Here is a 26,127-nt window from a genome sequence, read left to right as displayed (position 1 = left end):
TTTCTTTTTTTAAAAGACTTAATTTTTATTTATTTGAGAGAGAAAGAGAGTGTGCACATGTATACAAGGAGGGGGGGATCCCAAGCAGACTCTGCACTGAGCCCAGAGCCCCATGCAGGGCTCGATCCCATGATCCTGAGATCATGACCCATGCTGAAATTAAGTCTGACACTCAACCAACTGAGCCACCCAGGCGCCCCTCAACCCTTTTTCTAAACCAAACCCTACACAAAAGACCAATACATAAAGGAAATACAGTGAGTAGTCTCCACAGTTGGAATGGTGGCAGGGTACACCTGGCTGCTCAGTCAGTAGAGCATATGACTCTTGAGTTCAAGACCCATGGTGGGTGTAGAGCTTACTTAATTTAAAAATAAATAAATAAAAGATAAAACCAGGCCAAGTATTCAGGAGCTCAGCTCCTCTAGCATCCTTAGGAACTCTTGAGCTCAGCCTAGTTTGCTGGCTGTGGTCTAGGGAAGCTAGGTCATTTGCTTTGAAACAGATGGCTTCCATTTCCTGCTACATGTGCTAAGTGACAGTGACTCTAGGACAGTATCTTACTTAGGTTTGTGTGTCCAAGCAACAAAAAGAAGCTGGTCCTGGATTAGCCACTGTTCCTGGACCTGCCCAGGGCTTTCTCGCTGCTGCACCAGAGCTCCCTTTACTGTTTCACACCTTGTTTCCAATAGTCCAGTAGCTTCCTGAAAACATCCTGACCTTCCAAAAAGCCTGTGGTTTCTGTGTCTTCAATTCATCCCATCCCTAATACTCTTAGCTCTAACTCTGTATTTACTACCCTTGATTTTAAGATTTCTGAGGACAGGCTTGGATCCTCAACCACACTAGTTAAGGGAGGGTGCTTTAGCTGCCCTGTTCCTAGGAACCAGATTAGATCATGACTTTTCTGGGAATGCAATGTCCTCTGCAATGAGCACTCACGTATGTCCCATGACAGTATTTGGTAAAAGGCTATTTGTTTACAATGGAATTCTATGGTTTGTCTCTAAACTTCCACCGAAGTACTTCCTCAGCTGAAGACAGAAATTCAGAGACATACACTTCTGAAGATGGGCAGGAAGGGTATTTGCCAGAATAATCATTAACCTTTTTTTGGTTGCAAATCCCTTTGAGAATCAGATGACAGCTTTAGACTTTCCCCCCAGGACAATTACAAATGATGCCAATGACATTCCAGAGCAACCGGAGGCCCCTAAAATTTGCCCATGGACCCAGAGTTCAAGTTAAGAATCCCTATTCTAGCATTCTCTTTATGAGAGACATTCTCATTATAATATGTTTTCAAGTGAGACTCTCAGTACTCATTAAAGAGAAGTCTCCCATTTCTTTGGTTGCCTTCTTTTCTCTTCTTTTACCTAACCCCAATGGGTTCAGTTCAAGTTCTTCAGTCTTTTCTCTCACCTCTTCAACTTCCCTCATCTCCCAAAACACTGGAACAACAATCATAAACCATATAAAGCAATTTTACTCTTTCAGGTTTCCCCAAGGTGATAGCCAACTCCATGTGAACAAGGACTGTGCTGGGTTTGTTGTTTTGCAAACCCCCTCAGTGGCAATACTTCGCACACCACAGAGGGAATACATACTGCCCAACAGGCAGACATCACTGCTCCTTTGTCCTTCTATCTTTAGGCATTTGCATTTGAACTTTAACTTTAAAACTGGACATATGCCCTAGGAAAGCCAAATGCAAAAGCAAGAAAGAATAACCTACAGCAGTTTGTCATCCCACGTTTCTTGTCTTGGGTCCTCTAGACGACTTTGTAAACACAAAGAGCAGGACAAACATGACACTGAATACATACACTTGGAAATTTTTCTGAAGTTGTCAAAAAAAAAAAAAAGTATGGTACAAGAACGGAGTGTTTTAAAAGTTATCTTCTATCTAACCACAGAAGGCTCAGTGGTTGAGTGTGTGCCTTTGGCTCAGTTTGTAATCCCAGGAGTCCCACATCAGGCTCTCCACAAGGAGTCTGCTTCTCCCTCTGCCTATGTCTCTGCCTCTCTGTGTGTGTTTCTCATGAATGAATAAATAAATAAAATCTTTTTAAAAAAAGGGTATTTTCTAGGTGGTGCCTGGTTGGGTCACTCAGTGGAGCATGCAACCACTGATCTCGGGGTTATGAGTTTGAACCTCACACTAGGTGTAGAGATTACTTAAAAAAAAAAAAATCTAAAAAAAGCTTTTCTAATTAGCAGGGTAACTGCTATTACTAAACAAAGAGAAGGCCTGACTCTCCCCTTGCCTTCCTTTTTTTTTTTTTTTTTAATTTTTATTTATTTATGATAGTCACAGAGAGAGAGAGAGAGAGGCAGAGACACAGGCAGAGGGAGAAGCAGGCTCCATGCACCGGGAGCCTGACGTGGGATTCGATCCCGGGTCTCCAGGATCGCGCCCTGGGCCAAAGGCAGGCGCTAAACCACTGCGCCACCCAGGGATCCCGTCCCCTTGCCTTCCTATAGAAGGCCAAGGGAGTGAACATCAACACTTCACTACATCTGCCTTTAAATACTACCTAGACTCTCCCAATCCAGTTTTGCTCAGTTCCCTTTACCTGCCTGCCCTCCTCCAGAATGGCCTGGAGATAATCCAGGTGACAACAGTTCCTCTGTAGCAGTGTGAAATGGTCTTGCCAGAGAGAAGAGCAGATCCAGTAACTAAGGAAGAGGATGGCTATACTTGGGCACGTGACATACCATATAGCATTATCAACAAGCATTAATAATGCTCATGGGGGGATCCCTGGGTGGTGCAGCGGTTTAGCGCCTGCCTTTGGCCCAGGGCGCGATCCTGGAGACCCAGGATCAAATCCCACGTCGGGCTCCCGGTGCATGGAGCCTGCTTCTCCCTCTGCCTGTCTCTGCCTCTCTCTCTCTCTCTCTCTGACTATCATAAGTAAATAATTAAATAATTTAAAAAAATAATAATGCTCATGGGCTCTATGACTACAAAGAGGCCTAAGACCTTGTTTTGGACTTAAGAGCCTCTCAAGACAGTGAGAAATTTAAATAATAATAATAATAAACAACACAAGAATGTACCACAGTATAAAAACTAATTGTGTAGGGTATCCTGGGTGGCTCAGCAGTTTAGCGCTGCCTTTGGCCTGGGGCATGATCCTGGAGACCCAGGATTGAGTCCAGCATCGGGCTCCCTGCATGGAGCCTGCTTCTCCCTCTGCCTGTGTCTCTGCCTCTCTCTCTCTCTCTCTCTGTGTGTGTCTTTCATGAATAAATAAATAAAATATTTTTAAAAAAGATTAATTGTGTAGTACAGGCAACAGTGCTAAATACTGAGCCTTCTGTTCCACATTTTCCAGGACAGCTTTTTTTTTTAAGATTTTATTTTTTTATTCATGAGACAGAGAGAGAGAGAGAGAGAGAGAGAGAGAGAGGCAGAGGGAGAAGCAGGCTCTCTGCAAGGAGCCGGATGTGGGGACTTGATTCAGGATCCCGAGATCACGCCCTGAGCTGAAGGCAGACACTCAACCGTTCAGCCATCCAGGTGTCCCATCCAGAACAGTTTTGATTCAAATCAAATATCCTATCCCATCAATTCCTTTAGTACATCTATATGCTCACAGACTATGTGCCCCAGTGTTTGGCATAAAATATATGACCATCATAGCAACTCAGGAGGAAGGCCAAGCAATTAGGTTAGCTAATAGCGTGATGGCAGATTGTTTAAATCACCCTAGTGCCTTCCCACAACTCTCAGGTAATTGTGGTATTTTTTTTTAAATTTTTATTTATTTGTGATAGTCACAGAGAGAGAGAGAGAATGAGGCAGAGACACAGGCAGAGGGAGAAGCAGGCTCCATGCACCGGGAGCCCGACGTGGGATTCGATCCTGGGTCTCCAGGATGGCGCCCTCGGCCAAAGGCAGGCGCCAAACCGCTGTGCCACCCAGGGATCCCTAATTGTGGTATTGAATGCAAAACAAAACAGTGAAACTTGAGTCTTCTGAAACTAAGGGAGCTCATCAGAAGAAAGACAAGAGGCTGGGAGTATTTAGAAAAAGTCAGGCAGGCAGGGTGCAAGATACCTGTCTCTGTTATTCCATTCTTCTCCAAACCCCTTTTAAAGTTACTGAGGACTATGACAATAATTAGGCCTATGATACTCCTGGGAAAGAAACAAATCTACTCATGTGACAAAAAATAATTTTTTCCCCTAAGCAGAGAGAAGAGACCATATACTTGCTCGACCTCTGGTGTATAAGCTGACAGCAGCCATTGCCATGCAACAATTACCCCTTTCTTTCCCCCTCAGCTGTCCACTTCCTCATTTCCTCCTCTTGCCAGTCCACTCCCACTTCGATCCAGCCTGTGTTTTAGACAGGGGGCCCTAAACAAGAATCGCATGGGAAACTTTAAAACCATAGATTCCCTGGCCCAATCCCAAACTTATCCAAATAGAAAGGTTTGAAAACCCCTCAGATCTATAAAACAGCTTGAAGGCACTAAAGGTATTTTAAGGTGCTAACCTTAATTTTAATTTAATTTAAATTAATTTAATTTAATTTTTATTTCTTATTTTAATTTCTTAACCTCATTAAGTATTAACCCCATTTTTCAGACAAAGAAACTGCAGCTCAAAGGGAATAAATGTTTTCCTCACAGTCAAAAATATACCATCAAAACTTCCTTGTTTGGGAGAAAAAACCCTTTATTTTTCAGTCTAATATAAATGAGTACGTATTTGAATATATACACGAACATGTAAAACAAAACTGTCTAATAGCTCTGGGTAAAAAAAAAAAACTGACTAGTCAGCTTAACCTTGTACTTAATTCAGTCACCTTTTTATAAAGTAAACTTTATACCCAACATGAGCCTGGAACTATGACTGCCCAAGATCAAGAGCTGCATGTTCTACCAACTGAGCCAGCCAGAAGCTCCAACAATCAACCACTCTGAAGCACAAAGTCAGTCTATCTGCAGACTTTCACTGAGTGAGATATTCAAGCACACACTTAAAGAATCCTCCGTAACATCCCATCATTGAACAGCAAGAATACACGCACTCTGATGTAATTCCTATTCCATAAATGGAAGTCGGCCCATGGATTACTACTACGGTTTTTCCTTAAAGAAATCTATCACAGGGACACCTGGGTGGCTCAGTGGTTGAGCATCTGCCTTTGGCTCAGGGCATGATCCTGGAGTCCCGGGATCGAGTCCCACATCGGGCTCCCAGCATGGAGCCTGCTCCTCCCTAGGCCTGTGTCTCTGCCTCTCTCTCTGTGTCTCTTATGAATAAATAAATAAAATCTTTTAAAAAAAGCAAGCAAGAAAGAAATCTATCACAAAGAAAAATGTATGTTTGCTAAAAGCCTTTGAAAATTACATCAAATAGAAAAAAAACACCTGTTCACTGATAAGAGCCTTATGAATTTAACTGCTGTTTTGAAATGCCTAGTTAAGAGTTCAGAATACTGCCTTGTGAGGTCTGAATACAGATGTGTTGACATGACAACCCAAAAGGAATTCCTGGCTCTATTTCAGTCTGCCATGATTGCAATTTAGATGTGGTTCTTTGATGGGCTGTTTGTAAATGGATTCCTTTCACAATAGCTATACACCTTTAAATTATCTGTAGTGAGCTCCAATAACCAATGTTACTTTCTTAAGATTTATTTATTTATTCATGAGAAAGAGAGAGAGAGAAGCAGAGACACAGGCAGAGGGAGAAGCAGGCTCCATGCTGGGAGCCCCATGCGGAACTTGATCCCAGGACCCGAGGATCGGCCCTGGGTCAAATGCAGGCGCTAAACCGCTGAGCCACCCAGGGATCCCCAACCAATGTTACTCTTTGTTTTTTTTTTTTGTTTTTTTTGTTTTTTCAAATTTTTATTTATTTATGATAGTCACAGAGAGAGAGAGAGAGAGAGAGAGGCGCAGAGAGAGAAGCAGGCTCCATGCACCGGGAGCCCGATGTGGGATTCGATCCCAGGTCTCCAGGATCGTGCCCTGGGCCAAAGGCAGGCACCAAACTGCTGTGCCACCCAGGGGTCCCCAACCAATGTTACTCTTAAAAGACAATGGTCATTCAGAAAAGATTTCTTGCAATATGTATAAGTGTAACTGCACATTCATAAATATATGCAATGTTCCTAGATCAGGCCATCAGTTATGAGCTGCTGTACTTTAGTATTTTGTGTCAAATTTATTAGAAATTTAAAAATGAGGGGCGCCTGGGTGGCTCAGTTAGGCATCTGCCTTCGGCTCAGGTCATGATCCTAGGGTCCTGGGATCAAGCCCCACATCGGATCTCTGCTCCGCAGAAGGCCTGCTTCTCCCTCTCCTTCTGCCTATTTGTGCTAGTGCCCTTTGTCAAATAAAATCTTTTAAGTTAAAAAAAAAATTAAAAACGAAATTTCTGGGGTGCCTTGGTAGCTCAGATGGTAGAGTGTCTGGTTCAAGTCATCATCTCCAGGTACTGGGATGGAGCCCCATGTCAGGCTTCTGGCTCCCCAGCAGGGGGTCTGCTTCTGCTTCTCCCTCTGCCTTTCCCACTGCTTGTGCTCTCTCAAATTAATAAAAGAATCTTTTTTTTTAATGAATAAAAAATTCTTAAAAAATTAAAAATAAAAATGAAATTTCTGAGGGGCTCCGCTGTCTTCATTAGTTGGCTTTAAAATGTGTAATACAGGGGATCCCTGGGTGGCTCAGCGGTTTAGCACCTGCCTTCGGCCCAGGGCGTGATCCTGGAGACGCGGGATCGAGTCCCACGTCAGGTTCCCTACGTGGAGCCTGCTTCTCCCTCTGCCTGTCTATCTCTCTGTCTCTAATAAATAAATAAAATCTTAAAAAAAAAAAATGTGTAATACAGGGAGGCCTGGGGGGGGGGGGTTGCTCAGCAGTTTGGCGCCACCTTCAGCCCAGGGCCTGATCTTGGAGACCCAGGATGGAGTCCCACGTCCGGCTCCCTGCATGGAGCCTGCTTCTCCCTCTGCCTGTATCTCTGCCTCTCTCCCTCTCTGTGTCTCTCATTAATAAATAAATAAAATATTTTTTAAAAAATATGTAATACAATGGGAAATAACATATTATGGTAAATAAAGAGAATCAATGTAGAGAAGTAAACCGTACACTGAACATTACAGAGCACCTGAGTGGTCCCCAGAGTGAAATCTCTTCCAGTATTAAAAAAAAAAAAAAAAAAGGGGGATCCCTGGGTGGCGCAGCGGTTTGGCGCCTGCCTTTGGCCCAGGGCGCGATCCTGGAGACCCGGGATCGAATCCCACATCGGGCTCCCGGTGCATGGAGCCTGCTTCTCCCTCTGCCTGTGTCTCTGCCTCTCTCTCTCTCACTGTGTGCCTATCATAAAAAAAAAAAAAAAAAAAAAGACATTCGTATAAGCCATTACAGTAACTGTTCCAAGATTCCCCTCCCTTATAGTTTTCTCTCTGTCCCTCTCTTCCTCCCCAAAATTAATCAGTAATGGTACTGCTTCTCAGTACTGCAAAAATATCCTGAGAAATCATTCAAACAACAAAATTTAAATATAGTACGTAAGCCAAAACACTGGTGAGAGTGCGGGATTTAGAGGGGCCTTGGAAACACTACTTAGTAACCCCATCTAATTGGGAGTGTGATGTCAACACACAGTGAAATGACATTTCATCCTGTTTTTGCACAAACTGAATTAGATAATTTAGTTAAAAAGCACATAACTCTCACTCTGTTGAACACAAAAGATGTAATCCAGAGCTCTTAATTCTCTCACTGATTACTATAAGAAAACAAGATTGCTCTAAATATTTATTTATAACTTTTTAGTTAATTATGGCCAATAACATACCAGGAGGTAATTTACAGTTCAAATTTTTCATCTCTTTTGTCTCCACGGCGTTAAGCTGAATTCTCAACTTTACAATAAATACACAATTCCAATTTTCTTTTTCCTTTTCTTTTTTTTTTTTAAGATTTTATTTGAGAGAGGGAGCCACGGAGCATGAATAGGGGGAGGGGCCGAGAAAGAATCAGAGCCCCAACTGAGCAGGAAGCCTGAAGTGAGGCTGGATCCCCAGGATCCGGGTATCATGACCTGAAGTAAAAGCAGACACTTAATCGAATGACTCACCCAGGTACCCCACAATTCCAATTTTTCAAAAATACCTCTCTCCTGAAGAAGTGATATTATAGTTTTGGTGCAATACTGATGCAGAGCTCAACTGTCTTATCAAGAGAATCACCTATTAAAAGGAAACCAGGGCAGCCTGGGTGGCTCAGTGGTTTAGTGCCTGCCTTTGGCCCAGGGCGTGATTCTGGGGTCCTGGTATCGAGTCCCACATTGGGCTCCCTGCAGGGTGTCTGCTTCTCCCTCTGCCAGTGTCTCTACCTCTCTCTCTCTGTCTCCCATGAATGAATAAATTAATAAAATCTTAGAAACAAATTAAAAGGAAACAAACAAACAAAAAAATCAAGGTAGCTCAAAGGCCCCAGCTGTCCAATTTTGCATTTCAACACTCGATAAGGGGTAACCTAAAGGCAATGAATACTTTCTGTAACTCATTTTCACGTTTGGTATTGTCATTTCTAGAGTAGGGATCCCAGGGAAGAGAGTTTAAAGGACATAATCCATTTCCAATCTCTACGACATTGTTTGGGAAAGATCACAGATCTGCAGGCGGATGACCAGGATCAAGGCCATCTGTGGCCTTGGGGATCCCTGGGTGGCTCAGCAGTCTGGCACCTGCCTTTGGCCGAGGGCGTGATCCTGGAGTCCTGGGATCGAGTCCCACATCGGACTCCCTGCGTGGGGCCTGCTTTTCCCTCTCCCTGTGTCTCTGCCTCTCTCTCTCTCTTTCTCTGTGTCTCTCATGAATAAATAAATAAAATCTTAAAAAAAAAAAAAGACCATCTGTGGCCTCTTCCCAGTTGTGGGATGCAGGTGAAGTCATTTCACCCAAGCCTCATCATTAATTCCATTTTTTTAAAAAAGATTTTATTTATTTATGCATGAGAGACACAGAGAGAGAGAGAGAGAGAGAGGCAGAGACACAAGCAGACACACAAGCAGGCTCCATGCAGGGAGCCTGACGTGGGACTAGATCCCGAGACCCCGGGTCACGCCCGGAGCTGAAGGCAGACACACTGAGCCCCGCCGGGTTCTGGCGGGGGCTGGCAGCGAACTGCAGAGCGCTACACGGTGTGTGTTTGTTGTGTTTGTTTTCCCAATCCCACACCGTCTCGTCGGGCTCAAGGCCATGAACACGAACTGCCAGGATCCACTTCACAGCACGACACAGGCAGGCCTTGTACAAGGCGGTCCTGGCAACCCCTGGCAATTAATACACCTACGGCAGCGGGCAGACGAAGTGACTGGTGAAGTCCCCGCCCGGACCAACCGTCCGTCCCTCCTTCCCGGCGGCGGCGGGTCACTCATGAAGTCACCACAGTGACTCAAAACGCCCTTCCTACTGAGGTGAGTCAGGAGGAAGCGCGGAGCCCGCAGCCGCCACCACGCGGGGCTCGGACCACCGGGCGCCCGGGACAGGCCGGGGTCCTCGCGGGGGTCGGAGGCCGCAGCCCCCGCCGGGCACGCCGAGTCGGCACGCGACGCCCCCGGGGTCACCCAGCCCAGCGCACTCGTGACGCCGCGAGGGGCCGGGCCCAACGGAGCCCAAGGCGGACGGGCCGCTCGGGCCTCACCCGCCCGCCCCGGCGGCCGGGAGCGAGCAGGGAGTCTCAGCGCGGCGCCCTCCCCGCTCATCCCGTTTCCGGCCGCCCCCCGTCCCGGCCCGCCGGCTCTCCCTCAGGCCGGCGCCCGGGTCGCAGCGTCCCGCCGCCGCCCGCCCGGCTCAGCTCCGGGCCGTCCGGACGCGCCGCGGAGCCCGGAGGAGCGCCTGGGAGGGCGCAGACCACTCACCGGCCTCGGGTCCGCTCGGCCGGCCGTCAGTCACCGCGTCCGCGCGTCCGTCAGCGACTCAGCGAAGCGCCGCGGCCGCCGCAGCCCTGCGGGCGGCGCGAGGGCGGCCCGACGTGCGCACGCAGAGGGGGCGGGTCCTGTGGAAGGACACGCCCCTGCGGCGGCCCCGCCGTGTCTCCCGCGGGGTCGCGGGGTCGCGGGGTCGCGGGGTGGCTAGGGGAGTCGGGGTGCCCCCGAGCCCGCGCGCTAATGAGAGAGAGTGTTAATGAGGGCGCCTCCGGGCTCCGCGCTCTCCGCGCCCCGTGTCCCCGCCTGTGCAGGCTGCACCTGCCCTCTCGGTTCCAGCCGCCTTGCCTGCCTGTCCCTTCCTTACCCGTCCGGCGGGCTGCAGAGCGAATGACCGGTACTGTCCCGTGCTGACAAAGGTGTGCGGAATGTGCGCTGTTCCTGGGATTTCCCGGAGACCTGGGGACACGTTAGCGAGATCTGTTCGAATTTAGAAGGGGCCTATCTCTTTGTTCAAACAATGTCCTTCCTCGGTAGCTCTCGGAGAGCGATGCGTGCAAGAACCCCAAGAGGCAAGAGCGAGGAAGGTCGTTGGCAACACGGGAGGGGATGCGCGCGTCATCTGCGTGAACATCTTGAAACCACCTAAACGTCCATTAAAGGGGGATATGGTGTGGGCGTTGATGGGGGTACCTCTCTGCAACGGGGTTGTGCCTGCGTTAAAAAAAGGAAGGGCAGACATGAGCTTAGGGAGGATGTTATTAAGCAGAAGGATAGGATGTAGGATGTAGAAAGCAGGATGTTGGAAAAATGCAAAAATACATTTGACAGTGTGTAAGTTTGACTTAAAAAATATTGAACTCTAGGGGTGCCTGGATGGCTCAGTCAGTTCAGCGTCTGCCTTCGGCCCAGGTCATGATCCCAGAGTCCTGGAATGGAGCCCCACATTGGGCTCCCTGCTCAGGGGGGAGTTTGCTTCTCCCTCTCCCTCTGCCCCTGCTCATGTGCACTCTCTCTCTCTCTCACTCTGAGTGAATAAATACTCACTCTGAGTAAATAAAATCTTTAAAAAAAAATTGAATTCTAATGTGTATGTGAAGTGTTTCAGGGTGAGGGGCAGGGCGGTCTGTAATTTACTTGAAACATATCAAGAGATAAGATAGTTGATGGATAATAAATGTCTGATAAATAAAGCAAAATGTTAAGAATTGGAGAAGCTAGGTGGTAAGTGTATGTGTAGGTGTTCCTGATATAGTTCTTTCAACTTTTCCGTATGTCTACAGATTTTTTAGGATAAAAATTTGGGGAAATATATTCAATATGATCTCTTTTCTTTTTTTAAAGACTTCATTTATTCATGAGAGACGGAGAGAGAGGCAGAGACACAGGCAGAGGCAGAAGCAGGCTCCATGCAGGAAGCCGGATGTGGGACTCAATCCCGGGACTCCGGGAACACGTCCAGAGCCAAAGGCAGATGCTCAACTGCTGAGCCACCCAGGTGTCCCCTTTTATTTTTTTTGAACTACAAAATGTTCTTTCCACACATTTATATTTAGGTATCTAAAGGCATCCAATGTCAGGAAGGTTTATACACTAGAATGTCAAAGGGAGGTCGGGGGTCACTTGTGCTTTATCTGTACCAATTAAATTTTTTTTAGATGCATAAATGCATTAGGCATGACTTGGTTACCAAAACCAAATTTTATTTATTTTTAAAGATTTAATTTATTTATTCATGAGAGACAGAGAGGCAGAGACATAGGCAGAGGGAGAAGCAAGCTCCTTCTGGGGAGCCTGATGCGGGACTCGATCCCACGACCCTGGTATCCAGACCTGAGCCAAAGAAAGACTCTCAACCGCTGAGCCACCCAGATGCCCCCAAACCAAATTTTAAAAAGAATGGATCTTTAAAAAGTAATTATTGGAAGTACACACCATACTGCCCCTGCTCCCAAATACATACACATAAAATTGAATAAACCCAGTGGCGCTGATTGATGAGGGGGTTGCTTTGAGGTTTCAAATGAGATAATGTGGAGGGTGCCTGGCTTCATTTCCTGAGTTTGAGCCCCATGTTGGGCTTAGAGATTACTTTGAATAAATGAGATCATGTAGGTCTTAGCTTCTGCATGACACGCTGGAGGAGCTCAGAGAAGGGTTTCCCCTGTTATCATTATTAGCACATGTCACCCAGCTGGGTTAACTGGCAAGAGCTTTGCAGGAAGTCTTTGTCAGCTACAAAGTCCTGCAGGAAGTGCAGAGTCACAGCTGAGCATAGTAGTGAGTAGCCAAATCTTTCTCCTTAGGCCTCAGGGGGCTAGGATTTTGGGCTAGGTAGGGCTTCAACAGACATGATCTTTGCCCAGGCTGTCAATAATGCTGACCCACTTCCAGACAGACCCCCTGGCATTAGCACCCTTGACCAGAAGCCCACAGGCAGAGATGCCATTTTCTGCTACTCGTTGCCTGCACTGATTTCCAAGCAGTTGGTTCAGCAAGGCCAAAAGGCGGTTGGGTTCCCTTATGGCCCTGAGATGCTCTTCAATTAAACCTGGGCACTAGGGATCCCTGGGTGGCGCAGCGGTTTGGCGCCTGCCTTTGGCCCAGGGCGCGATCCTGGAGACCCGGGATCGAATCCCACGTCGGGCTCCTGGTGCATGGAGCCTGCTTCTCCCTCGGCCTATGTCTCTGCCTCTCTCTCTCTCACTGTGTGCCTATCATAAATAAACAAACAAACAAAAAAAAAACCTGGGCACCAGAGCTGCCTCCTTAGGCTTGTAATCCCAGTAACTGCACAGGGTCCCACTCTGAGAAGGCCTCCCACTTGTTTAATGCTCTGTTGTTATTTTCTTGAAATTCTTGACAATTTTTTAACAAGGAGCCCTGCATTTTCAGTTTGCACCAGGCCTTCCGAATTCTGCAGCTCGTCCTGCTACACGCCTTCTTGTTTATTTCCTTAAAGTGGAGACGTTGGAATATTGGGTTTTGTGCTTTATCCTTATGTAACTGAAGAAAAACCTCATCTTTTATCACAGTAATATGCACTTGGGGTCCATCTAGTAGGTATTTATTGAGTTCCTAGCTAGTGATGGATATGGTGCCAGAAGGAAGAGACAGAGACAAACATGACATAGGCCAGCTCTCAGGAAGCCCTTCTACTATGGTAGACAATTTTACCAGTAAAAAAAAAAAAAAAAAAGACAATTTTACCAGTAGGGTAGAGATGGGAGTAGAATAGGAGTAGTTAGCCTAGCTTAGAGGTCAGGGAGGGATTCCTAGAGGAGGTGATTGTTGTGCCCAAGATTACTATCCGAGAAACCACCAAGGAGCCAACACCGATGCAAACACACGAGGGTTTATTTACAAGCTCGAGCTTGGGCCCAAGTTTACCTGACGTGGCAGAGCAGGGTCTTGGACCTTGAGGTGGGTTCCAGCTTAGTTTTATGGGCTGGTCTAGGGGACCTCCAGAAGGGGTGGAGGAATTTCTCAAGTTCTGTTTACATTCTGATATGGGGCTTTCAAGGGCATTAAGCTCTGTTCTCATTCTAATATGGGGTTTTCTAGGGCGTTAAGCTGTAAGCTGTTTCCCCTCCCCTCCCCTAAATGAAGCAAGGTAAATTTTAGCTCTTATTCACAGGCGCCTGGGATGGCTGTTACTTGTGCTAACGCTGATTAAGGTGGAATGGCCTTAATTTTCTCGACCTCCACAGTGATGGCTATATGTTTTAAGATCTGGGATCCCTGGGTGGTGCAGCGGTTTGGCGCCTGCCTTTGGCCTAGGGCGCGATCCTGGAGACCCGGGATCAAATCCCACGTCGGGCTCTTGGTGCATGGAGCCTGCTTCTCCCTCTGCCTATGTCTCTGCCTCTCTCTCTCTCTGTGACTATCATAAATAAATAAAAATGTTAAAAAAAAAGATTTTATTTATTTATTCATGAGAGACACAAAGAAGCAAAGACACAGGCAGAGGGAGAAGCAGGTTCCCTGTGAGGAGCCTGATGTGCAACTCGATCCCAAGAATCTGGGATCATGACCTGAGCCAAAGACCAACAATCAACCACTGAGCCACCCAGGTGCCCCAGTTATGTGGTCTTAAGGAATGAATAGGAATTAGCCTTGATGGTTATCTAAGGTGGTGAGCCCAATCCAGGCAAACTTTACAGTCTCTGTATACAGCATAACATAACAGAATGCAGAGGACACTGCAAGAGATTTATTCAAGATAAACATGTAGATGAAATTTATATAAATATTTAATATTTATATAAAATATATATTACATTTTTATAAATATTTTATAAATATAAACACGAGTACACTTAATGTGTATTAAAATAAATACATGCGGGCAGCCTGGGTGGCAAAGCAGTTTGGCGCCGCCTTCGGCCTGGGGAGTGATCCTGGAGACCCAGGATCCTGATGGAGTCCCACATTGGGATCCCTGCATGGGGCCTGCTTCTCCCTCTGCCTGTGTCTCTGCCTCTCTCTCTCTCTGTGTCTCTCATGAATGGATGAATAAAATATTAAATAAATAAATACATGCATTTCATAATAAAGACCAGTCTTTTTTTTTTTTTTTTTTTTTAGGATTTTATTCATTCATTCATGAGAGACATACAGAAAGAAGGAGAGAAAGGAGAAGCAGGCTCCATGCAGAGAGCCCAGTGATGCAGAACTCAATCCCGGATTCCAGGATCATGCCCTGAGCCAAAGGCAGAAGCCCAACCACTGAGCCACCCAGGCGTCCCAAGACCAGTCTTTTACATACATAAAATACACATGACCCTGTGAGTTATCTCCACCACCAGATTCAGAAAAACAGCACCAGTGTCAGTTGGGTTTCCCCAGAACTCCAGTGTCTAGATGTTTAGACAACTGATCAATCAGCAAATATTTATTGAGCGCCTACTTGCCACGTGCTCTGCTAAGTGCTGGAAATTCAGCAGTGAATACCGAGATGTGCCTGCTGTTAGGAAAGCTGACATTCCTGGATGGGTCAATACACAGTTTGCAATGAATGAGTGAAAGGAAAACAAAAACAAAAACAAAAAAACAACGTTCTTACCCAGTAGTTAAGTTTTCAGAAAGGAGCTACAGGGCCATTTTTGAGTTCTAGTTGAACACAAAGAAATCTCACTTTTCCTGTTAAGATAAATCTGCATCTAGTAGCAACCTCAAATGTGACTCAGGCTTGCAAGAACTCAGAGCCTGGGGGTTTGAGAGTCCCACATAGGGATTTAATTATCTTCAGGTGACACCCCATGTCTGCAAGTTCAGATGTTCATGCGTGGTAGACTGTGGGGTGTTTTTTGTTTCTGTTTCTGTTGTTTTTTTTTTTTTTTTCTTCCGCAGGCCTCCCGCCAAGCGGCTCCGCACGTGCACTCGGGGTTCCCGCGAGCCCAGGCCGCGCTGCGCAGTCGCACTCCGGAGCCCGCGCGCGCCGGGACGAACCATCTGCGTCCGCCGAGGGGGGTGGAGGTTCGGCCCCGCGCCGAGTCAGGGCCCCGACAGGGGGAGTCCCGAAGCAGCGCGGCCTGGGCTCCCTTCGCACAGGGCGGCCCGGAACAGGTGGCTTTGCCAGGATGGGGCGAGAGCTGCGGGGGTTGGGGGGCGGCCTTCTCGCAGGTTCCACACGACCCCCCCTCCGGCGGTGGACTCGGCTGCAAGGTCCCAGGAGGCGGGCGGGGGGCGGGGTGCTCGGTTCTCCCCTCCAGCGTCTCCCACCCGGGCTGCGGCGGGAGGTGGGGGCCGGGCCGGGGTCGGGGTGCCGAGCGCTAGCAGGGGGTAGTCGTGGGCCCCGACTTCTCCCGGCCGCCCGCCCGTCGGGCCCTCGAGGTGGTCCCGGGAGGGACCCCTGTCCCCATCGCCGACCCCGCGCGGCCCCCCCCGCCTCCCGGGCCTCTGGGGCCGCAGTTCCCGCGGCGGCTCGCATGGCAGACGAGAAGCTGGTGGTGGTGTTCGGGGCCACAGGTGAGCGAGCGCGACCCCGGCCCCGCAGGGCCTGGGGGGCGTCCCCGGGATGGAGTTGGATGGAGGGCCTTGCGTCTCGGACCCCTGACCCGGGGGTAGGACTCGGGGTCACATTCGCCTTACGGGGGGGGGGCACCTGGGTGGCTCAGCGGTCGAACATCTTTAAAATCCTTAAAAGAAATTAATTGCTTTAGCTTCTTCGAATAAGTGGCACTTGCACACGGTACAAACTGCATCTTCCCTCCCACCTCCGGCTGGGCGACCCCATCCATCACGGTCATCAAGTTTCTAGAGAATCCTGCCAGAGATACACAAAGATGATCATTATTTTCTTGAATGGCCCAGTGTCCTATTTTGTCCCCATCTTGTTTTTTTTTTCTTTTTCTTTTCTTTTCTTTTTTTTCTTTTCTTCTTTCTTTTCATATATATATATATATTTAAAAACCTAGAACAGGTTAAGATATAACGCATATACCATATAACTCACCCGTTTAAAGTATGCAGTTTGCTGATTTCTCGTCTATTCACAGAGCTCTGTGGCCATCACCACAGTCTGCCTTAGAACATTTCACCGCTCCCAAAGGAAACCTCATACCCACTAGCGTTTCTCCTAACTTTCCCCAGCCCCTGGCAGACACCAGTCTACTTTCTGTCTGTAGGTGTGCCCATTCTGGACGTTTTGTATAAATGAAGTCATACAGGTTGTGGCCTTTTGTGTCTGGCCGCTTTAACTTGGCATCATGTTTTTGAGGTTACCTTTTGTAACCTTTGGAGGGTTTTTTATTTTTTGGGTTTTGTGGGAAGAGGAGGAGCAGAGAGTCTTAGTGATTTTTTTTTTTTTTTTTTTTTAAGATTTTTGGGCTAGATGACCTGAGCTGAAGGCAGATGCTTAACTCCTACTGAGCCGCCTAAACACCCCTGAGAGAGAATTTTAAGCAGGCTCCATGCCCAGTGCAACCCTGAGATCATTACCTGAGCTGAAATCAAGAGTTGGACACTTAATGCACCAAGCCACCCAGGCACCACCCTCTTCGTAGCATGTATCAGTACTTCATTCCTTTTCATAGCTGAATAATATTCCATTTTATGGGTGGACCGTGTTGTGTTTATCCACTCATCTGTTGATGGACATTTGATTTGTTTCTACTTTTTGGCTATTGTGAATAATACTGCTGTGAATATTCATGTACGAGTTTTTGTGTAGACATATTTCTTTAAATCATTTTTTTAAAGATTTATTTATTTATTTATGATAGACATAGAGAGAGAGAGAGAGAGAGAGAGGCAGAGACACAGGAGGAGGGAGAAGCAGGCTCCACGACAGGAGCCCGACGTGAGACTCAATCCCGGGACTCCATCCCGGGACTCCAGGATCACACCCCGGGCCAAAGGCAGGCGCTAAACCGCTGAGCCACCCAGGGATCCCCTGTGTAGACATATTTTGAATTTGGGGTGTATATGCTTAGAATGGAATTGCTGGATCATCTCGTAACTCTTGTGTTTAGCACTTTGTGAACCCACCAGACTGTTTTTCAAAGCGACTATGCCATTTTACATTCCCACCGGTACTGTGTGAGGGTGGTTGCCTTTGCAACTTGCCTTTTCACTCCAGTAGAGCTTGCATGCACCTGTTCAAGGCACACACACAGATCTGCCACATTCTTTTTAATCGCTTTTGCATGGATTGATCACATATTCAACCAGATTCTTACCAAAAGACAAGTCGTTGGTCTACAAATTTCCACTGTTGCAAATAGTGCTGCAGCCAATTTTCTTATATGTATATTCATGGATGATTTTTTTTTTAAGATTTTTTAAAATTTATTTATTCATAAAGACACAGAGAGAGAATGAGAGGCAGAGACACAGGCAGAGGTAGAAGCAGGCTCCATGCAGAGAGCCCGACGTGGGACTCGATCCAGGGTCTCCAGGATCACGCCCTGGGCTGCAGGCGGCACTAAACCGCTGCACCACCGGGGCTGCCCCATGGATGATTTTTATTTTCTTCTTTTGATGATTTTACTTTTTCTCATTTTTTAAAAATTTTTATTAATTTATGATAGTCACAGAGAGAGAGAGAGAGAGGCAGAGACACAGGGAGAGGGAGAAGCACGCTCCATGCACCGGGAGCCCGACGTGGGATTTGATCCCGGGTCTCCAGGATTGTGCCCCCGGCCAAAGGCAGGCGCTAAACCGCTGCGCCACCCAGGGATCCCTTTTTCTCATTTTCTCAGTCATTTTTTTTGAAAGATTTTATTTATTTATTCATGAGAGACACAGAGAGAGAAAGGCAGAGGGAGAAGCTGGCTCCATGCAGGGAGCCCGACGTGGGAGTCGTTCCTGGGTCTCCAGTATCAGGCCCTGGGCTGAAGGCGGCGCTAAACCACTGAGCCACCCGGGCTGCCCTATTTAAAAATATTTTTTAAAGGTGTTTTTTGTTTTTTTTTTAAGTAATCTCGACACCCAGAGTGGGGCTGAAACTCATGACCCTGAGATCAAGAGTTGTTGCATGCTCATTTGACTGAGCCACCCTGGCACCCCTCAGTCTTAAAAAGGTAGGGGGGCTGCCCAGGACCAGTATCTTGCCCTGAGGCCAATGACAGACGCTCAACTGCTAAAGCCACTCAGGCATCCCCCAAAATACTTAAGTAAATGTAAATTAGGTACTCTTTTAAAGGTGAGTGAATTTTATCTCAGTAAAGCTTTCATTTTTACAATGATATAAAGTGTTTAATGAAGATCACAGGTGAAAAGTGTCTGGGTGTTTGGGTGTGGTGGAGCGTTCCCTTTGGGGCTTCCCCCTAGCAGGACCCACTGGCAGGTCCAACCCTGCAGGTGTTTCTGACTCTTCACAGGTGCTCAGGGAGGCTCCGTGGCCCGGACGCTCCTGGAAGATGGGACGTTTAGAGTTCGAGTGGTGACGCGGAACCCTGGACAGAAGGCAGCAAAGGAGCTGAGGCTGCAGGGTGCAGAAGTGGTACAGGGAGACCAGGATGATGAGGCCAGCATGGAGCTGGCCCTGACTGGGGCGCATGCCGCCTTCATTGTGACCAACTACTGGGAGAACTGCAGCCAGGAGCAGGAGGTCAAGCAGGTGAGGGCAGGTCGGAGGGAGGGCGTGGGCAGGGCGGCCTACGAGCAGGACATCTTAGAAGGAGCTCCCTGGAGGCAGCTCCAACTTGCTGGAGAGGGGCTGACCCTGCCTATGACCGATGTCCACTGCAGGCCTTTTCCCTCCTCTTTTGCACAGTCCTCTTGGACTTTAATGAGTGAAGGAGGCAGCTGCTTTCTCTTCCAGTGACTTTTGTTTAGATGTCATTCAAGCACCATTGCTTGCCCTTTGGAAGTGTATAATTCAGTGTATATTCTCCAGGTTGTGCCACCACACCACCACCTAATTCCGGAACATTTTACCACCCTGAAAAGAAATTCATACCTATTAGCAGTCACTCCCAGTTACCACCTGCCCCCAGCCTCAGGCAACTGAGAATCTACTTTGTCATCCAGTGACTTCTTACACTTTGTAACAAACCATCTCTGTTGACCCATCATTTTCTGATAAGATGCATACGTTTTAATTGTATTGTTGGAGGAAGCTTGAAAATCAATACACCCAGATCGGTAAATATACCCAATCTCATCAGAATACATTCCCGTCACCCCAGAAAGTCCCTGTGTCCCTGTCATATGTGGTGTGGTTCTGTTTATCCTGTTTTCCACCCACATTCCAGTTAGTTGGGTTATTGAGCCCCGCTGGCAGGGGTGGACAGGAGATAAGAGAACATGAGACATGGCCCTCGTTCTGTCTCACTGACAATGGGGACACTGGTACGGGGCACTCGGGTCTGTGGGATGTACTGTTGGTGGCAGAGGAGGGGTCCCGGCTGACTGTCAGCACTCAGCCCTGCATTGTCCACAACCAGCCACGGCTCTGTCCTGGGCTGGTTAAAGAAAGGGAGGCGTGATCGGCTCCCTGGTCTCCAAACTTTTTTTTTTTTTTTTTTTAAGATTTTGTTTATTCATGAGAGACAGAGAGAGAGGCAGAGATGTAGGCAGAGGGAGAAGCAGGTCCCTTCTGCAGGGAGCCCGATGCGGGATTCCATCCTGGGACCTTGAGATCATGCCGAGCCAAAGGCAGATGCTCAGCCACTGAGCCATCTAGGCGTCCCTCCAAACTTTTTAGCCTTGACACTTTCTTTGTTTTTTTTTTTTTTTAAGATTTTATTTATTTATTCATAGAGACAGAGAGAGAGAGAGAGAGAGAGAGAGAGGCAGAGACACAGGCAGAGGGAGAAGCAGGCTCCATGCAGGGAGCCTGACATGGGACTCGATCCCGGGTCTCCAGGATCACACCCCAGGCTGCAGGCGGCGCTAGACCGCTGCGCCACGGGGGCTGCCCTTGACATTTTCTTTGAATAGGTCTTCCATGGAAGCCCATCCCACAGAGTGGAGGATGACAGTTTTTCTGGTGGATCGTGGTCTTGGCTCATTATCCCAAGAGCCTGTGTTCTCATCCTGTGGCTGCCAGTACAAGCCGCTTGGCTTCAAATCACAGGAATTGACTCTCTCCGGTCTGGGGGCCCAAAGTCCAGAATCGGGGCGCTTTCAGAAGGACATTCTGAGGGTGATTCCACTCCTTGCCTCTTCCAACTTCTGGCAGCGGCTGGCTCTCCTCGTGGCCATGTCACCGAGTCTCTGTCTTGGCCTTCGTGTGGCTTTCTCTCCTTATCTTTTCTTGAGTCTCTCATAGGGACCCTTGTCAGATTGAGGGCCCAGTTCATGGTCATGTGGCTAGTGCATTGCAGAGCCGGTGTGGCGCCCGAGCAGTGCGCGTGCTTTACCCCTGAGCTGCACCTGCTCCCTGGTGGACTTGGTGTGGCCCTCTCCCAAGCAGCAGACCTGCCCTCCCCCACCCGCACAGTGCACGGGGTGGGCCAGAGTTGGTCATAACAGGAAGTACAGCAACCCAGAGGATCTAGAGAGGTGATGCTTAGGTAGAAGGCTTACAGTGGTACGTGAGAGGGCGTGGCACCACCTGTGAGCATCGTTCCAGGAGAGGGAGCCTTATCAGGGTGAAGTGGTGTGGGCCTCTTAGCATCAGGTACGGTGGCAGCAGGGGTAGGCAAGCCAGGGCTGTGGCGGCGGACGCATATCCTCCCTCTTAGCTTTGTGGTTTCTCCTTTCCTGCTCACCAGGGAAAGCTGCTGGCCAACGTGGCCAAGCGCCTGGGCCTTCACTATGTGGTCTACAGTGGCCTGGAGAACATCAAGAAGCTGACGGCCGGGAGACTGGCAGCAGGCCACTTTGATGGCAAAGGGGAGGTGGAGCAGTATTTCCGGGACATTGGAGTTCCCATGACCAGCGTGCGGCTGTCCTGCTATTTTGAGAACCTCCTCTCCTACTTCTTGCCCAAGAAAGCCCCCGATGGAAAGAGCTACTTGCTGAGTGAGTGCCCTTCCTCCTTCCTTGAGCGTCGGCTCACTAAGGGGAGCTGTGGGTGCTGCAGAAAAGTGGCTTGTCCTCAGGTGGTTCTGGGTCCCAGCCCTGGTTCTTTCATGTTAGGCTTGTGACTTTGAACAGAGCATGTAACCTTGCTGGGCCTCTGCGTCTTGCTCTGTGAAATGAGTGTAACTGACTTTTCCAGAGGCAACGAGAAAATCTGCCAGGAGGCAATGATGCAGTGATGCAGTGATGCAATGTTGCAATGCTTCATCTGCTACAGAGACGAATGTGCTTATTGTGACTTTTCCTTCAGGTGTAAGGAGAGGATTTGGAAGATCAGGTCCAGTGGTAGGTTTCACAAAGTAGGAAAGCACTTTCTTCTCAGTCTGCAAACGGGCTGCAGGGATCCTTATGCAGCTTGTGTCCTGTGGTTGGCTGGAGTCCTCAGCCAGCCACCCCTCACCCTGTGCATGAACAGCAGGGAGAGAGCGCGGCACGGTCGTAGTGCTGACAAACCAGCATTGCCCGTTATAGTTTGCAAAGCTGGTCAGGGATACCTCTTGTGTTCCGTCTCTAGTTGAGCTCTGAGCCAACGAGGCCTCTGGGTGATCTGAAAGGGCAACTGCGGTGGCACCTTCTCACAGGTGAGGAGTGCGGCAGGACCGAAGCGCTCCTGGGGCCACATCTAGATAACGCCGTGTCTCTCTGTCCACCAAACCACCTTGGCAGTTGAGTCGCTCACTGATATAAGACATTTACAGAGCCTCTGCCACGTGCTGCTCTGGGCCAGACCCTGCCCTCGGCACGCAGACCTCCCTGCTAGTGTCGTTGGCTTTCCAGCCGGTGCCATGAGAGCAGCCCCTTCAGTTCCTTTTGGTTCCTGTCTTTGCCCTGAGACGGTACGCCGGTCCAGTGTTCTCCCCACGCTGTGAATGGAGTAACCAGGGCGCAGAGTGTAAACAGGTGCCAAGATGGCAGGGCTCGGGTTGCATCCCGTGTCCTGACTAAACACCACTGCTGCTTCTTCACCACAGACACTGAGGTGCTGGCCTGTGCACATGTCCAGGTGATTGGCTGGTGCAAACACCAGCTTCAAACCCTTGAGATGTGTGCCAGCACACCCCTCCTCCCCCCCAGGCTTGCCCATGGGTGATGTGCCCATGGACGGCATATCTGTGACCGACCTGGGCCCCGTGGTGCTCAGCCTGCTGAAGATGCCAGAAGAATATGTCGGCCGGAACATTGGGCTCAGTACCTGCAAGCACACAGCAGAAGAGTATGCCGCTCTGCTCTCCAAGCACACCGGGAAGGCCGTGTGTGATGCCAAGGTGGGCTCCTGCTGCCCTGGGCCTGGGATGGGTGAGGACCCAGCTCCCACTGGGGACTCTGGCAGTCCCATTCTGGTCGTTCTAACCCCCAGTGGGGGCTTTATGTAGAGTAGAGAAGTAGTATCTAGGGCTGCCCCATTACTCTGGGCAAGGTAAATCTGAATTCATCGCTGTGAACATTTGTCATGCTGTACTTGGGAGCCAAGTGTGGCTGCTGAGAGAAATTTCTAGCTTAGGCAGTTGACCAAATGGAGAGGAAGGTTTCTGGGAAGAGGGGACCCTAGGGGCCAAGGCAAGGAGTGAACACAACAGGGATCCTGGGCTTCTCTAGGGGTGTGACATGAGGGAGGGAAGGGGAATGAGGCCAGAGACATGGGCCCCACCCTGTCTTCTCTCGGCCTTGCTGGGTGGGCGGGAGACCCTCTGTCCACTTCTGTCCCTGCCAACCCTCAAGTCATTCTGTTCAGACCCGCAGGTGCCTTGTTTATTTGGCCTTCCCATTATGGTAGTAAGACTTACTAAAGGAAGTCTGGGAAACCCAAATCATTAAAAGACAAAAACCAGGGCAGCCGGAGTAGCTCAGCGGTTTAGCGCCGACTTCAGCCCAGGGCGTGATCCTGGAGACCCGGGATCGAGTCCCATGTCAGGCTCCCTGCATGGAGCCTGCTTCTCCCTCTGCCTGTCTGCCTGTGTCTGTGCCTCTCTCTGTGTGTCTCTCATGAATAAATAAATAAATCTTAAAAAAAAAAAAAAAAGGCAAAAACCACCCCTAGAGCTCCTAGAAATAAGCAGAGCAATGATGGGGGTGGGGGGCATGGCAAGACCTGTTTCAGGTGGGTCAGACCCCCCACCCAACTGGGATCCTGCTCCCAGCCCTGAACACCCACCAGTGTATGACCTTGGGGCACAATCCCTGACCCTCTGTGCCTCAGATTCCTTATCTATAAAATGGGTATGGGACTAGTATCTCCTTCCCTGGTTAGGATGGAATGGAATAATAGATGTGTTTCCTTAGTATAGTGAAGTGCTCTAGAAAACATGTCCTAAATGGCCATGCGTTACATCTAGACAAAGGTCTGAAGCAGCTGTGGAGATTTTGACAAACTGAGAAGTTTAGATGCAGTTTGGTCAGCAAAGGGGAACAGCTTTGGTTTTTGAACAACAAAGTGATGTTTGCAGAATTCTGGTTTGGAAAGGGCTGAGAGTTTCCATCCCATGATCTTGAAAGAGAAAGATTTATGCACTGGGTGTTACTCTGTATGTTGGCAAACTGAACACCAATAAAAAATAAATTTATTATTAAAAAAAAGGATGATTTTTTTTTTTTAAGATTTTATTTATTCATTTGAGACACACAGAGAGAAAGGCAGAGACACAGGCAGAAGGAGAAGCAGGCTCCATGCAGGGAGCCCGATGCGGGACTCAAACCTGGAAATCCGGGATCACACCCTGAGCCAAAGGCAGGCGCTCAACCACTGAGCCACCCAGGCGTCCCTGAATTTTTTTTTTTTTTAATTTTTATTTATTTATGATAGTCACAGAGAGAGAGAGAGAGAGAGGCAGAGACACAGGCAGAGGGAGAAGCAGGCTCCATGCACCGGGAGCCCGATGTGGGATTCGATCCTGGGTCTCCAGGATCACACCCTGGGCCAAAGGCAGGCACCAAACCACTGCGCCACCCAGGGATCCCGATTTTTTTTTTTTTTTTAAGTAATCTGTACACCCACCGTGGGCCTCGAACTCATGACCCCAGCATGGAGGGTCACACGCTCTGACTGAACTAGCTCGGTGCCCCTTGAAAGAGCAGCAGTTGACTTAAAACGTTTTTTTTGTTTTGTTTTTTAGCTTTAATCTTTGTAGTAGAAGAGTTTTCAGATGAACTTACTGGAAAGGACTTGGGTTGGGAGTGGGTTCCCAGTGGGTCCAGCTGGGGCGCTGGAGATACTGACAGACCCACCAGACTCCTCTCTGTTTCTAGACGACCCCGGAGGACTACGAGAAGCAGGGCTTCCCAGGTGCCCGTGACCTGGCCAACATGTTCCGTTTCTATGCCCTGAAGCCTGACCGTGACATCGAACTGACCCTGAGGCTCAACCCCAAGGCCAGGACACTGGACCAGTGGCTGGAGCAGCACAAAGGGGACTTTGCTGGACTCTGACCCTGCCACCTCTCAGCCCCATCTGGGGAGACGGGGAGGTGCAGCACAGTGATCCCTTGTTTTACAAAAAAATTATTTTTCAAGTAAAGGCGATTGTTCTCACAGATGGCTTCCAAAAGAAAAGGGCTTTGTTTCAGGGACTGGGGTTGGGGTGGCAGCTGCTAGGGTATGAAAATTCCTATAGGAAGCATCATGTGGCAGGGTTCCAGTGCCCCTCCCCTGCAGGGGGCTTGAGGCCCAAAGAAGCGGCTCTGAGCACTGTTTCTACCACATTTGATGGTGTAGAGTCCAGGGCACAGAGGGCCTTCTGCACCCCAGCCACAAGCAATGCCTCATGATACCCCAGTGCACACAGCCTTCATCTCCAGAGAGCTGGTGAGGTCAACTGGCTGCTCCTTGGAGTTTGAAGGCGGCAAGACCAGAAGCGCCTTCTCCCTTTCTCTTTCCCACTTTCTGGGGTGGGGTCTTCCCTCAGCCACGGCAGCCCTACGATGTGGGTGATCTTCAAAACAGGCTGGACAGAACGTCTGAAGGGCAGGGACAGACTGCAGCAGAGGTCGCCACGATTGCATGCCACTGAAAAAAGGTGATGGGCTGCTTATAGCAAAGGCTGGGAGGCAAAGCCAAGGAAGGGACAGCGCTGCCTCGCTTGTAGTATGCACACAGGCTTGGGATGGCAGGGCAGGTTCGACTTCTCCCACTCACTTTAGAGAAGAGGAAGCAGAGAGCCCAGAGAACACCAGTCATGTGCTGGAGGTCCCTTGGCAGGCTTGTTTGCAAACACTAACGGATTTGCATAACTTCTATCATGGCTCCTTCCTCAGGCCTCTGTACCTGCAGTCCTGAAGAAAGATAGCAGCCCTACTACATTCATTTGATCCATTAATTGATTACTTTTTTTTTTTTTCTTTTCCATTAATTGATTACTTGAAAAAGCATTTGTTTGACAACCTACCAGTGTGCTGGGCCCTAAATACATTAACCAAAAAGGTTATGCTCTTTGCTTTGAGCATGGGTTGGTGGGAAAACCAGATACAAATATGGATGGATAGTTACAGATTGACACAGAGCTGCAGAGACGAGGAGGCATAGATAGGAATGGGAGGAGGGGGCCAGGGATAGCCTCTGAGGTTTGAGGGAGGGTAGCAAGTATCCCCACTACAGGCAGAGCAGGAAGGCTGATGGTGTGGGCTTCCGAGCCCCGCAGCATCAGCAGGAAAATGACAGGCCATCCATATCCAGCCCCGTGTGATGCCAAGTCCCCCATTCCCCAGGGTGGGAAGTCCATCTGTTGGGGCTGAGACTCACTGTGGTGTGATCTGAGAG

The 26,127-nt window shown here is 48.8% G+C and overlaps 3 protein-coding genes and 1 long non-coding RNA gene across 6 annotated transcripts in view; 2 read left to right on the top strand and 2 right to left on the bottom strand.

The window, feature by feature from the left end:
- The window catches only part of HMOX2 (heme oxygenase 2), a 32,792-nt gene extending 21,813 nt beyond the window's left edge, over positions 1-10,979 (bottom strand). The window contains exon 1 of one of the 2 annotated variants that reach the window (XM_072835583.1): positions 10,271-10,979. The gene's annotated coding sequence lies outside the window, so the exon portion shown is untranslated. Of the gene's footprint in view, positions 1-9,897; positions 10,049-10,270 lie in introns of those variants that run through there. The other variant, XM_072835580.1, reaches the window with a different exon arrangement.
- Positions 10,015-15,249, top strand: LOC140638384 (uncharacterized). The gene is made up of 3 exons (XR_012035450.1): positions 10,015-10,322; positions 11,248-11,401; positions 14,491-15,249. It is a non-coding gene; the product is annotated as an uncharacterized lncRNA (long non-coding RNA).
- Positions 15,250-15,563: 314 nt separating this feature from the next.
- Positions 15,564-24,905, top strand: NMRAL1 (NmrA like redox sensor 1). Of its 2 annotated transcripts, none has more exons than XM_072835576.1 (5): positions 15,564-15,873; positions 18,729-18,967; positions 21,069-21,318; positions 22,453-22,643; positions 24,622-24,905. In XM_072835576.1, the coding sequence occupies exons 1-5, from the start codon at positions 15,834-15,836 to the stop codon at positions 24,799-24,801; spliced, it is 900 nt and encodes a 299-aa protein (XP_072691677.1). In that variant the 5' UTR covers positions 15,564-15,833; the 3' UTR covers positions 24,802-24,905. The 2 variants fall into 2 exon arrangements, with proteins under 2 accessions (XP_072691677.1, XP_072691679.1); XM_072835578.1 differs by having other exon boundaries at positions 15,582-15,873; positions 24,604-24,741.
- Positions 18,775-26,127, bottom strand: part of DNAJA3 (DnaJ heat shock protein family (Hsp40) member A3) — a 46,283-nt gene continuing 38,930 nt past the window's right edge. The window contains exon 11 of the mRNA XM_072835575.1: positions 18,775-19,291. Coding sequence (XP_072691676.1) covers positions 19,284-19,291 — 8 coding nt within the window. The 3' untranslated portion in view covers positions 18,775-19,283. The remainder of the gene's footprint in view (positions 19,292-26,127) is intronic.

Source organism: Canis lupus, chromosome 8, assembly GCF_048164855.1.
Source record: "Canis lupus baileyi chromosome 8, mCanLup2.hap1, whole genome shotgun sequence".
Lineage (NCBI taxonomy): Eukaryota > Metazoa > Chordata > Mammalia > Carnivora > Canidae > Canis > Canis lupus.
The sequence above is the reverse complement of the archived record's forward strand: the minus strand, read 5'-3'. Positions and strand labels throughout refer to the sequence as shown.